Here is a 14,359-nt window from a genome sequence, read left to right as displayed (position 1 = left end):
CCCAGCTACTCGGGAGACTGAGGCAGGAGAAATGCTTGAACCAGGAGGTGGAGGTTGCAGTGAGCCCATATCACATCACTGCACTCCAGCCTGGGTGACATAACAAGACTCCATCTCAAAAAAAAGAAAGAAAGAAAGAAGTTTTGAAAGAGCCAGACAGAAATGAATGAAGAAAATCTTTCTTCATTAAATGTCAATCCCTTGGACAGATTTATTACTAACCTAAGATGATAGAAAAATAAAATATCACCATCTTTTGCTTAAAAAAACATTGAAAAGTGACATAAAACTGAAATACACCTCCAGATGTCAGATGTTTATAGAAACAGCCTATTTTTGAGCCACCTCCTGTGGTGGGTGCTCTGTAGACTCTCCTGCCAATGATGTCCTGGCCCTCCATATGTACCTTCTAGTCACAAAATAGTAATTTTACTTCCAAAGTCGTTTCTAAACCGTCAAGTGTTACTATGCATATGCAATAATAATTAGAACATCTTAGCCCTTTTATAACCATAAAATACCCTTACTTCTGTGAGGTCATTTCTTTCTTGTAGTACAGATGAACAATCTACTAAAGGCACCAGAGTAGAAAATGTTGCTATGAACTGGAATGTGATCTGTGGAAACATACAAAGGATTTTCAACATTACATAATTCTAATTCAGAAATACAAGTATACCATGAACTACAATAAATTACCCCAATAAATTATCTTGATCAAAATCCCACAACAGTTTTTCTGGGTATTCCTCATTTAGAATTGAACACTGTAAGGTTCTTCATAATTAACTAGCTGTCGGCCGAGCGCAGTGGCTCACACCTATAATCCCAACACTTTGGGAGGCTGAGGCGGGTGGATCACTTAAGGTCAGGAGTTCGAGACCAGCCTGGCCAACATGGTGAAACCCTGTCTCTACTAAAAATACGAAACCTAGCCAGGCGTGGTGGCGTGTGCCTATAATCCCAGCTACCCAAGAGGCTGAGGCAGGAGAATCGCTGGAACCCGGGAGGCGGATCACAGTGCAATGAGCCGAGGTCGCGCCACTGCACTCCAGTTTAGGTGACAGACCAAGACTCCGTCTCAAAATAAATAAATAAATAAACAACTGTTACTTTAATAATTAAATTATACAACATTTATTTTCATATTTATATTAGGCTTATGCACAACTTTCTCCAACCTTTTGTCACTGAGAAGTTTACTTTGCCTCCTACCTAAATACGGAGTGTATAATCACCAATATACTCACCATGCATTTACTAAAGTCATTTGGATCCACCCCAGGCAATGCTCTCATCAACAGAGGTAGCATATGTGTAGGACCTTCAGGAAACCATCTGCCTCCTGATACCAAACTGCGGGCTACTCCAATTACACAACTTAAAGTAGCTGTGAGCTGGTGAGGTTCTGTTAATGTCTCTAATGCAGGATATGTTCTACAGTTTGAAAACAGAATTTTTAAAGTCTCCATCACAGATATGCATAATACCATAATACATTAAATATAATAAATTCATAAACTGCACTTTGACTTAAAGGCTTACAGTCAGCAAAATACTCAGAGTGAAAATCTGCAATCAAAGTTAACAGAATTACAGTAGCCCCGTTATCTGTAGTTTCCATAGTTTCAGTTAACAAAGGTTAACCAAATATTTCAGTGTCCTGAGAACGAGAGACCATATTCACATAACTTCTATTACATTGAACAATATATTTTTATAATTGTTCTATTTTATGATTGTTGTTAATCTCTTACTGTGCCTAATTCATGAATTAAACTATCACAGGTATGCATGTATGTGAAAAAACACGGTATACATAGGGTCCAGTACTATCCATGGTTTCAGGTATGCACTGGGGGTCTTCAAACACATCCCTCACCAGTAAGGGGAGACACTACTGTACACAAATAAAGGAAAGATACACAGATTATTTATTGCACATGTCCCCAATCTCCTGCTACCTTACCAACTCTTTCCATGCCAATTCCACAGTGAAAAAAGAACACAAACTGGTAGAGGCCAGGGTGTGACGGCTCACACCTGTAACACTAGCACTTTGGGAGGCCAAGGCAGGCAGATCACCTGAGGTCAGGAGTTTGAGACCAGCCTGGCCAACATGGTGAAACCCTGCCTCTATCATGAATACAAAAATTGGCGGGGTGTGGTGGTGCATGCCTGTAATCCAAGCTACTCAGGTGGCTGAGGCAGGAGAATCGCTTGAACCTGGGAGGCGGAGGTTCCAGTGAGCCAAGATTATGCCACTGCACTCCAGCCTGGGCGACAGAGCAAGACTCTGTCTCAAAAAAAAAACCAAAAGAACATCAACTGATAGATCCTGCATGATTTCAGCCATCCTAATCTATATTATACTAATCTAATGGTCAGTCAGTGGAATAACAAGTTACAGATACTCTACTCTTTCCTTCCCCTGACCAGCCCCAACCCTGGAGTCAGGGTTTTACTCTGCCCCAGGCTGGAGTGCAGTGGCCTGATCACAGCTCACTGCAGCCTCCACATTGCCCAGATCAGGTAATCCTCCCACCTTGGCTTCTCAAGTAGCTGGGACTACTGGCAAACGTTACCACTCCCGGCTAATTTTTGTATTTTTTTTGTAGTGACAGAGTTTTGACATGTTGCCCAGGCTGGTCTCAAATTCCTGAGCTCAAGCAATCCATCTTCCTCAGACTTCCAAAGTCCTGGGACTACAGGCATGAGCCAGCCTAGCTGCTTTTTTTTTTTTTTTTTAATGGAGAAAACATACCAAACTCTTTAACAGAAGCTTTCTTGGAGATGTAAAACTAAGTGTCTAAAATTTTTTTTCTACATTTTTAGTTTTTAAAGAAGTTTTGCTTTTATTAAAAATAAAATCTTTGGCCAGCCACGGTGGCTCACACCTGTAATCCCAGCACTTTGGGAGGCCAAGGCAGGCGGACTGCTTGAGGTCAGGAGTTCAAGATCAGCCTGACCAACATGGTGAAACGCCATCTCTACTAAAAATACAAAAATTGGCTGGGCATGGTGACAGACACCTGTAATCCCAGCTACTCGGAAGGCTGAGACAGGAGAATCACTTGAACCCGAGAGGTGGAGGTTGCAGTGAGCTGAGATCATGTCACTGCACTCCAGCCTGGGCAACAGAGCAAGAGTCTGTCTCTAAATAAATAAATAAATAAATAAATAAAAAATAAATTTAAAAAGGTGATGCCACTTCAAAACAGCACAAAATTACAACTGAAAGTCTCAAAAAATGTCATTGTATTGTCAATTTGGTCTATTAAACATTTATCTTGGCCAAGCATTCAATATCACTTAATATGCTGGTATTACATTTGTCCAAAATTTTAGCACTAAAGAAAAATGTGATAGGTCTATTTATTTATAAGCTTTGTTCTTTCTACTAAGAATTTAGCTCACTATTCATAATTAATCAGTTGAAAATAACAAAGCAAAGGGGAACTAAAGAAACATCAAAAACACTCCAAACTTCAAAATGTTAGCTAAGCAAACAGATGAAGTCCCTCCTCTCCAGGGAGCATGAGGGAACCTAACATTAACTGTTGGCTTCTGCTACTCTGTGGAGGCCAAGAAGCAAAGAATACTGGGGGTTGAAGACAGACAGGAAACTGCCTATCTTCCCCCACTCCATTTCCTAATTAAGTTCTATATGCTGGAAGAGTTTCAATGCCCCAAGATGTATACGTAAAAATAGGAGAAGTTGGGAAAATGAAGTACGGCCTAACTTGAATATTTATGGCAATGAGGGCAGGTAAGGCAGCATCAACAGCTGAAAATTACAGATAATGGAGGCCCATTTTGGTTAAGATCTTGAACACGGTACCCCTCCCCAAGTAAATATGACCAACACTTATTCTGTCTCAACAGTAAGTCAGAAAATAGGCTATAGTCTGAATTCTACCACTAGGGACCTTGGACAAATTTTTATGGAACTCAATGGCTAGATCCTTCTGGGTTCTAAAAGCTAACATTCCTCCTCTATATTTGACAAAAACATTTAGAAAGAGATCATAAAGCTTCAGATAGTAGAAGAATCAGAGGTACAACAGAAAGCTTAAGTAATTTGCTCTTGAACAAGTTACTTTAAAAATTGCTCTCAAATTAAGAGTAGGCTGGGCACAGTGGCTCACACCTGCAATCCCAGCACTTTGGGAGGCCAAGGCGAGTGGATCACCTGAGGTCAGGAGTTCGAAACCAGCCTGGCCAACATGGTGAAATGCCGTCTCTACTAAAAATACAAAAATTAGCTGGGTGTGGTGGCGGGCGCCTGTGATCCCAGCTACTCAGGAGGCTGAGGCAGGGAAATCCTTGAACCAGGAAGGCGGAGGTTGCGGTGAGCCAAGATTTGCACTCCAGCCTGGGGGACTAGAGCAAAATTTCGTCTCAAAAAAAAAAGAAAAGTAGCTGTCTCTCTCTTTGTAAGTATACCACGCCTATTCTGTGACAGTGGCTAGGCAAGTAAAGAGTTTTCCTTACCATTTCAACACACAAAACACAATGAATAAAATAAAACTTACACTGTAAAAACAACACACCTGAATATATAATACACGAAAATAATAAACACAATTTTCTTCTCTACCACTGATTCTAAGAAATAAAAGAAATCCAAAAACCACTTTCACTGCCATATTCTCAATCCTTAGTGACACTCAACATTTCGATCTAAAAAACAAAGCCAGATCTTAATTCATAAGCATATAATTTTGGTAACTAAAATGTGCGAAGAATCCAAAAGATGTATGTTACCCATTCCATTTCAATTTTTTTCTCTCCAATAAACCTTTATCAAGTTACCAATCATTACATTAAAACGTCCTGCTTCTCCTCTAGGAACAGGAATAAGCATCGAAAAAGCAAAACAGAAGCCACAGAGGAGAAAAGAGAATCGAGCTGAACAGACCAAAAGAAAAACCCAGCTGTGGCTGAGACTCCCACTAACCACTTACCTTTCAAGTACAGGGGGTATTACCAATTCAGGTCTCATGAGTGCAAGATTCTGCAAAGCCTGGGCTGCTTCTAGACTACCAGTTTTGCTAAACATAGCCAAGAGGACAGGCTGAATAATGCATTGTACAAAGTCTGTAACATCTTGATCAGTAAGCTTGTGGCTATCAGGCACAGGAGTTAACCAAGAGGGCTTCTTGTATCTTTCACGATGCAATCTTCTAACAACACTGTTTGGCAACCGCTGAAGTAGTTTCATTAACTTGTTCTGGGGACACAGAAGCAAAAAGTTCTAAGTAGGTTCTACTTTGCCGCATAGATATTCATGGTTGCTCTCTAGCTTCTTGAGAAAAGATTTTAAAAGTGACAGTTCTTATTATCTTATTACAAAGAACTGCACAGCATAGCTAGATAGAATTAAAAGTTACCAATTAATTATTCCTAACAATTAATGAAAATGAGTTTCAAATTCCAGTCTAAAAAAATTTCTAGCACATAATTTTCCATTACATGAAAGCCATTTTAACTGGACAACTTAAAAACAACAAAAACAGATGACAGGATAAAACTGAAAAGACGGTTCTATGCTTCTAAGGCATTTTTGTTACCATTTTTTTGCAAAAATGAGCCATGTTGTCAACAGTTACCACATCAATATTATTTATTTAATTTATATGCTCTCCAACACAGTAATTTAATTTAAATGTAAGCATTTACATATAGCTAAAGCTATGAAGGACAGAAAATGTATTACAGGTCACACAATAGGCAATAGTCAAGGATGACCATATCTTTAAAAATTCCAAGCCCTATAATGCAAAACGAAGTTACTCACCAGCCAGCGCCCATTATTTGAAGGATGGTAAAAAGATGTGATGCTGTTAAACAAACCAGCTAAGTGTTTTTGCACTAGCTTACTTGGTCCACCCTGTCCAGATAAAAGAGTAAAAATGTCAGTACCCACATCATACTGTAAAAACAGAGGTCAACAGGCCCAAGCCTATATGTAAATCACTAATACAGTTTATAGTCAACTTGCTGACAAAAATAAATTCTACCCTTAAATAAGAGTCAAAAACAATTCCCTGATGAACTTCATGCAAACCAACTCAAAATATTCTACTACAAATAAGGGCAGCTTACTTGAACCAACATAAAAAACTAAAAAAATACCGTCAACTTAGGATAATAAACAGCGTATTTTACTGTTCTGCAGTAAATAACCTGGATACTAAAATTTATCACTAAGATTATCATCTTAAAATTACCAAGAATGCTAACATCAGGCATAAAAAACCTGATGTAAGGCTGAGGCGGGCAGGTCACTTGAGGTCAGGAGTTCGAGACCAGCCTTGCCAACATGGTGAAACCCTGTCTCTACTAGAAATACAAAAATTAGCTGGGCATGGTGGTGGGCGCCTATAGTCCCAACTACTCGGGAGGCTGTGGCAGGAGAATCACTTGAACCCGGGAGGTGGAGGTTGCAGTGAGCTGAGATCACACTACTGCACTCCAGCCTGGGCGATAGAGCGAGACCGTCTCCAAAAAAAAAAAAAAAAGTGTTTCCCTCTGTTGTCCAGGGTGGAGTGCAGTGGTACAAACATGGTTCACTGCAGCCTCAATCTCCTAGGCTCAAGCGATCCTCCCACCTCAGCCTGCTGAGGAGCTAATACCATAGGCATGTGCTATCGTGCCCGTGCTTACTTTTAATTTTGTTTTCTTGTACAGGGTCTCGCCATGTGGCCCAGGCTGGTCTCAAACTCCTGGGCTCAAGCTATCCTTCCATCTCGGCTTCCCAAAGTGCTAGGATTACAGATGTGAGTCATGGCACTCAGCCATACTTTCACACTTAACACAAAATGAAGTTGCCAATGAGAACTGTGTGAGAAAGCAGAGCAAAATTCACTCACACAATAACTAATACTAATCACTATCCAATTCTGTAGCCCCCAAAAATCCAGTTTCAACTCACTGCATATGCAAGATAGTAAACATCCTTCAGTGTTTGCTCCTACTGATTAAGAAAAATGGGATTTTTCTGTGTAACAATAAAATGGCAAAAACAAGGGGGGCTTAAATTTGTTTTTCTTACAATGAAATTTAAGAAGTAAACTTTTAAATTAAAAAAAATTGTCTTTTCCACAGAAACAAGCTAACGTGTAAAACAGAATAATAATTCATGAAGAAATAGCTGCAGAAGCAATATATGAATGATAAACTAGATAATTATAATAGGAAGTTGTTCTAATATTCTTATATGAAAGATGACATTGAAATCTAAGCTTGATATGTCTTCACTTTCCTTTAATGATGCAACCAAGTAATCCTTCACATCTCTCCCTTCACTAAGATTACTTTGTTAGTAAGCTTTATGTTCAGTGCAATGTTTTATGTGAACATTAACAGTGAGTAAGTAATGGAGTCTAAGCACATACAAATCCTGAGTTGTAATCCTACCTTGGGAAAGCCTTCCGGGCTACAAGTCTGGTTCCCGGACAGTAAAAATGTTAGACATCGTGAATCCCTCAAAACCCTAGATTTTTGACTCTATTTATAACGTCCATTGGTTAGGGAGATTTAGAAATGGTACCACTATATTCTGGATTTGATAAACATGAGCTTGCTAAATCAGAAAATATCCAAGAATCAAGTCACCAACCAAGCCACTATTATCAACTTCTGCGACTATCCAGAATTTTTGTAAGGTTAACACAAAATAGGCGTAAACTACAGAAAACAAATATAATGTATTACAAACCATCATGGCGGTGATCCATACTACAGCATGTCCTATATCATAAGCATTTGTTAAAAATCTTGGGACTAACACTTGACTGCTTCCCACTGGGAGGTTCAAGCTTCTCAGAATTCTTGTAAATATCTTTTAAAATAAAAAAAAATTAAGGATATTTACAGGTATCAAAATAATTCTTTAACTTAGTAAGTGCTGTATATTAGTGTTACTGAAGATATTTTCATTTCATCACAAGGGTTTTTAAGTGAAATTACATAGTATTTAGTAACGCTTTATTCTTTAAAAATTACATATAAATATCAACAGATGTGCTGTATGACACGCTGAGGTCACAGGCACATGGACATAAAGCAGTTGTGTCCATGTATCCAAAGAACAGACAAATGTGATTATTTATGGCTAAATATAAAAAGACAAAAACATACTGTGGCTAAACATGAAATATTTTGACTTCTTTCTTGTCCCAAATGCACAAATAATTTTTCCTGAGCTCCTATTCCATGTCAAGCATGCACAACAGCACCAACCTAAATGCAAGTATCTTCTAGCAGAATGCTTTCCCTTTCAAAATTTTAATGGTATTTTGATTTTTCCCTAAGAATTTGTATTTTAGTCAATCACTTAACAATTATAATAAAATTAAATTTATATTCCAACTCTATCATTACCAATAGGTAGCGGCCCAAAGGTGGGGAGAAACGATTTCTCTTCCTCAATTAGTTTCTAATGGCCAAACAACACAGGAAGACACCACAAGCAAAAGCAAACAGAGCATCTGCATCCAGCTACTCCCCAGCTTTGCTCTAATGTAAGTGTGTGCATCAGAATCACCAGGATATCCCCCATGAGCCCTACTCAAGCTCCACAGGTTATTCTACCACAGGTGAAATAGTACTGAAGACACACCTGGAACATCTAGCTTTATTTACTCTAGGAAAATATATACTGTGATCTAAAAAGTGGGCAGCACTGTAGAGGAGCAACCAAATACGATACACAAAACCCATTGGAAGGTACAAATGTATGATGCTCTCGATAATATACTTAGTACTTTCCAAATTACTTTGACACTGATAGTTCATATCCTGCACAAGAAAACACATTTATGATACCTTAATATGGTCTAATTACCTTTTGAAAAGGTAATTGGACCCAGCCCTGTAAATTATTTATATATGTTTTTACTAATGATCAAAGAAAATTTTATGTGCCACTTGGAATTGGCATAGAAAAAACGTTTCTCCTTTACGACATAAAATTGTTGTTGGCGCTATCGTATTTATGTTCAATATGTTTTTTTTTTTTTTTCCAGACGGAGTCTAGCTCTGTCACCCAGGCTGGAGTGCAGTAGTGCAATCTTGGCTCACTGCAACCTCAGCCTCCTGGGTTCAAGAGATTCTCCTGCCTCAGCCACCCGAGCAGCTGGGATTACAGGCGCCTACCACCACATGCCTGGTTTATTTTTTGTAATTTTTTTCCCCAAAATGTTAATTACCTTTGGTACATATGGATCCCAATCTATGTACCCTATATTATCTGTAGCCAATCGAGCAAAGAGATTTACTAGTTGCTGAAAGTAAACAAAAAGGACAAAGTCAATACATTTGTTGTTATTGTTTAAGTGTCATAGTCACACCCCTCCTCCATTTGTTCTTTTCGGCAATCATTAGTGCAATCTACTTAAATAGACAGTTTATGACTTTGTTTTTTTTTAAAACCTCCAAATTTAAATTGATTCATGTCACGCATTTAAAATCAGTTGCAGTTAAAATTGCTTCTAAAAAGAAAAATGACAAAGCACCATCCACAATGAATATAGAAAAGGAAATTTTAATCCAACAAATATGCTGAAAATATCCACTATATGTCCAGCACCATGATAGTACAGGTACCAAAGAAAACAACAGGATCTTACATTTCATGCATTTTACAATACATGCTTATACTCCTAAATATTGATAAAACCAAAATAAATGCATACTTTTGTTAGAATACAACAAATAAAATAATATAAAATTGAAAAGAAACTGATCACAACATGGCTAACAGCCAATCCTGAGGAACTTCAATTTACTTACCAAATGATCTATTAATATTTATCTCCAAATTTAAAAAGTATGGGGGGGAAAAAAGAAAAAAAATACTATAGGGGGGAAAAAGGGAAAAAGGGATACTTACCCCCTCCCACTGTGGGAGATTTTGCACTGAAACCCAAAGGCCAATTAATTCATCAAACCAAAGTCTAAAGAAGAAAAATGTTGTTATGAATAGCAAGTGATTTTAAAGTGGTTCAATGCCAGGTATGCTTTGTCTTTTTTATAATCTATTATTCTTACTGATAACTACGTTAACTAGAAAAAACAATACTGAAGTTATAAACTTAATAAAACAAAGGAGTATTTCTTGTCTGAATATTCCTTTCCTAATTTAAGAAATATGATCTCACAAATTAAACTTCTGCTTCATTACTAAGTACTGTCCTTTCTTATTTAACAATTGTTTTCAATTTTCTACCTCCTTTTCCCTGCCCTTCTCCTTTTATCTGTTTTCCTGTTATTACCCCTTCTGACAATTTTTTCTTTCTCTTAATTTCTTAAATTAAAGCCCTCATCTTATTTGGGTGTCATCTCTTTACTTTCAATCTTATAACCGTTTTAGCCTTAACACACTTCAAGTATAATAAACTTGAAGTACAATAATGGCTGAACTTGCAAAATGATTTTCCTACTTGTTATTGCTTTACTAGTTTCTATATCTGTATTTCCTACTGTATTTTTAGAATTTGTCAAGATATGAATATACTTACTTAAAACCTTTATGATGAAGTTCTGGAGGAAGGGAGGTAGGAAGAAATATTTCAAAATAAGTGATGGCCTTTTGCATGGTTACATCAAAAGGGCACATTAAAGGTCGCCATTCTTCTAGCATCTCAGCGGTGGCATCTGCTGGAAAATATCTAATAAAAAAAGAAGGTTTTCATGTATCTGATTATTGGCTAAAAGCTCTACAACAGCAATATATATAACTGACCAAAAGTCTGGGGGAGGAGGAGAATATATGTCATAGCATGTAACACAGTCTACAAATGTCCAAACTAACACATATTTTCACAATACTAAAATAAATTCCCCAGTTGGGTGCAGTAGTTCATGCCTGTAATTCCAGAACTTTGGGAAGCCGAGGTCGATGGATCACTTGAGCCCAGGAGTTCAAGATTGGCTTGGGCAAAATGGCAAAACCCAGTCTTTACAAAAAATCTGCCAGACATGATGGCGGCGCACATCTGTAGTCCCAGCTACTCAGAAAGCTGGGGTTGGGGGATCATTAGAGCCCAGGAGATGGAGGTTGCAGTGAGCCAAGACTGCGCCATTGCACTCCAGCCTGGGCAACAGAGTGAGACTCTGTCTCAAAAAAAAAAAAAAAATTCCCCATCATACTTGGGATAAAGTAAATTCTCCTCTTGTCTAAGGGAATTTTTCTAAACACTATAAAGTTGATAAAACTCAGATAAAATACAAGTCACTCAGTTACCTACAAAATTAAACAGAGTTTTTGTCTTACTTCCTTTGTGCTATGTAACAATTAAAAAAAAATCTTGTCAAAAAGAATCCAGTCTAAATAGGAAAAGGATTACCAGTAGACGAGAAAGAGAACATCAGTCCAGCAATCTCTAGGCATGTTGAATAAACCATCTACCTTCCTTGGAACACAGAGTCCTCCCCTATACGAGAGGACTAGATGATCTGGTCTACAGGCTGTGATATTCCATAACTGTATGATATGGACAGGAGGGTCCCTGGACAAAATTAAAATCCAAAGTGTGAGTATACACACAAAATGAAGGTAAATAAAGAGGACACATGTATAACTGCTAAATACACCTTAACGGGCTTTTTTTTTTTTTTAAAGACAGATTCTCACTATGTTTCCTAGGCTGGACCCAAACTCTTAAACTGAAGTAATCCTCCCACCTCAGCCTCCCAAGTAGCTGCTACTACAGGAGAGCACCACCGCACCCAGCCTTAAGAGGTTTAAAATACAAACAGCATATGAAAAATTCTGATTCTTTCCAAATAAGTTGGGAAACTCTTTCAAATAGACTTATAGGCTTGGCCCACACATCATATTATTAATCCTATTATATCTTCATATACTTGTGTTAATTAAAATCATACTGCAATCTTCTATGTGAAAAATAAAATTATATTTCTAAGAATACTTCTGTTGAGTTCACAAAGCGTTTATGTGTCAGGTCCTTGTGTAACAGGTTGGAATTTTAAAAAAACAAAAACAAACTATGCTCCACCTTCAAAGATCTCACATATCAAGGATCAATTCTCCTTCTTAAGTTTTCTGATTCAATTGTTAACCCTGTAATCCAAAATAAAAACTTGGGAGTTCTATGAATTACCTATGAGCCAGTAAGTATTGAAGTGATAATCAAGTTTCCAGTGAGGAAACACAGGCCAAGAGGGTAACTGCCTCGCATAAAATGACAATGTTCATTGGTGGCTTATGACTCAGGGTGAACCTTAAGTTGCTTGAGAGACAGATATTTCATATGCCGAAAATACATTTGCCCAACATTGAGTAATACAGAAGGTCAGCAATAAATATCCGATTTATTAAATATGTATTTAAGATGAGAATTACAAGCATATAATACATGGCTTTTCACCAAAAAGGAGTCACCGATTCCATATCATCTAAACAGTCTTAGAATAACTTGATAATAACACAAAAAAAGTTCAAGTACATAAAATTGAGCTTTAATTAATTAAAATTAAAGATAACCAAAAAAATTAAAATTAAATTTTATCCACACTCATCTTTGATCATATGAATATAGGATAATTGACTGGGAGTGGTGGCTCACACCTATAATCCCAATGCTTTGGGAGGCCAAGGTGGGAGGACTGCTTGAGGCCAGGGGTTCAAGACCAGCCCGGGCAATACAGCAAGGCCCCACTCTCTACAAAAAATATTGAAATAAAAAGAAAAGAATATGGGATATTTAAATATTCTACAGAACATAGTTGAAAAAAGTTATGAACCACCTTCTTGGCATTACTCATATTTTTTATCTGAATAACAAATAACAATACTCTAGGAAATGCTTCCAAATAAAGATGATTTTATGTAAAGTATGGTATTCTTACTTTACAATGGATGACTTTAAAATTTCTAAATTTCTAAATGAAATCTGAGAAGTTCAGTTAACGAACTGGAAACGGTATGTTGTGCTCAGTGACTAACATCACAATGTCAGGAACTATTTATACTTTTCATTTCCTCTTCAAACCATACTAAAGATGTGGAAAAGCCCACAGAAACAACAAGAGGCTTTATAAATTGAGAAGCTACTTACGGTCGGCAGCTTTTCACGAGTGTTTTGAGAATATTTTCTACAGAACTGGGGGGGGAAAGCCATTTGATAATTAGATTGGTGTATTTTAAGAACATATCTAATTCAATTAATAAATATCTCTAAGATAACCTCACACATTCAGGTATTATTTGTTTACATGTATTAATTGAGCCTTCCCTTTCATACAAACGGAACTGCAAGGATTAAATACCTAAACTCCTTAATCTACTCTTTCCTTTGCCCTCATTTCACTGTCTCTGGTATGAACTAAAGGGAAAAAAAGGTTACACTGGGAAAAGAACAAATTGTTTTCAGTCTTTACAAGGTAGGCAGCAATGACCACACACCATATTTATCAACATAGTGGCTTAAAACTTCAAATAATTTTTACTTAAATACTTTTACATCAAAACACAAGCAGCAGACAGACCAAAATCTGGGTGTTTCCATCAGAAATTAGCTTTCACAACCAATTGATGAGAGTTCGATAACCCTCCAAGGCACTTTACGGCCAGCAACAATTATCAAAAAGAACAATAGCATCTCTTTGAGCAGATACTTATAAAGTTAGTCAAGTAACATTAAAAATTATAACTTACTTTACAACATGTAGTTGCCTCAAGTGAATATAGGAGACCAACATAAAAATGTGTGTATGAATTTATAATCAACATTTCTTTTTTAATAAAAAGGCCAATGTGTACTGGTTTAAACACATGACCAGAATGGAATATTTAAATACTTACTAGATCATAGTCAAGTGGTCAAATGCAAACAAACAATATAAACAATGGAGCACTAGATAATTTTGAGCTGGAATTTTAAAATACGTGTGACTACTTACAGTATGATATGTACAAGTAAAAATAAAATTCCCCAAATCTCAAAAAAATTTATACATATATATAATACATACTTAAATATATATATAAAATACATATATATAGGAAAGGAGTAACTTTCAGGCAATGTCTCCACCTGACACTTTCTTATTAAGCTTTTTGAAATTCTTAAGTCCAGAAGTCTATCCAACTTCTCTGAAAGTTTAGGAACTAATCTGCAAAGAAATTCCAAGGAATAACAGAGAGCAAACTCATCACAAATAATCAACATATTATATAACCAAGAGAGGAAAACTATAATCTCATTACTTGGAGCAGTAGAAATCCTCTTTAATTTCAAAACTACTCAGAGAAAAATTAACTGAAGAGGCAACTAGATTACAACACATGAGATGACTTCTAAAATAAAAAAGAAACTACATGGCCAAA

At 36.9% G+C, this 14,359-nt stretch overlaps 1 protein-coding gene across 2 annotated transcripts in view; it reads right to left on the bottom strand.

Annotated features, from left to right (window-relative positions):
• The window catches only part of PSME4 (proteasome activator subunit 4), a 106,363-nt gene that overhangs the window by 61,929 nt on the left and 30,075 nt on the right, over positions 1-14,359 (bottom strand). For both annotated transcript variants that reach the window (XM_019021080.4, XM_031007900.3), the window contains exons 4-12: positions 13,089-13,133; positions 10,527-10,676; positions 9,899-9,962; positions 9,216-9,290; positions 7,724-7,846; positions 5,801-5,893; positions 4,968-5,233; positions 1,251-1,437; positions 528-617 (exon numbers count right to left, since the gene is read on the bottom strand). In XM_019021080.4, the coding sequence (XP_018876625.2) occupies positions 528-617; positions 1,251-1,437; positions 4,968-5,233; positions 5,801-5,893; positions 7,724-7,846; positions 9,216-9,290; positions 9,899-9,962; positions 10,527-10,676; positions 13,089-13,133 (1,093 nt within the window). The remainder of the gene's footprint in view (positions 1-527; positions 618-1,250; positions 1,438-4,967; positions 5,234-5,800; positions 5,894-7,723; positions 7,847-9,215; positions 9,291-9,898; positions 9,963-10,526; positions 10,677-13,088; positions 13,134-14,359) is intronic.

This window comes from Gorilla gorilla, chromosome 12, assembly GCF_029281585.2.
Source record: "Gorilla gorilla gorilla isolate KB3781 chromosome 12, NHGRI_mGorGor1-v2.1_pri, whole genome shotgun sequence".
Classification (NCBI taxonomy): domain Eukaryota; kingdom Metazoa; phylum Chordata; class Mammalia; order Primates; family Hominidae; genus Gorilla; species Gorilla gorilla.
Note: the sequence above shows the minus strand (reverse complement) of the source record. Positions and strands in the feature narration are given on the sequence as shown.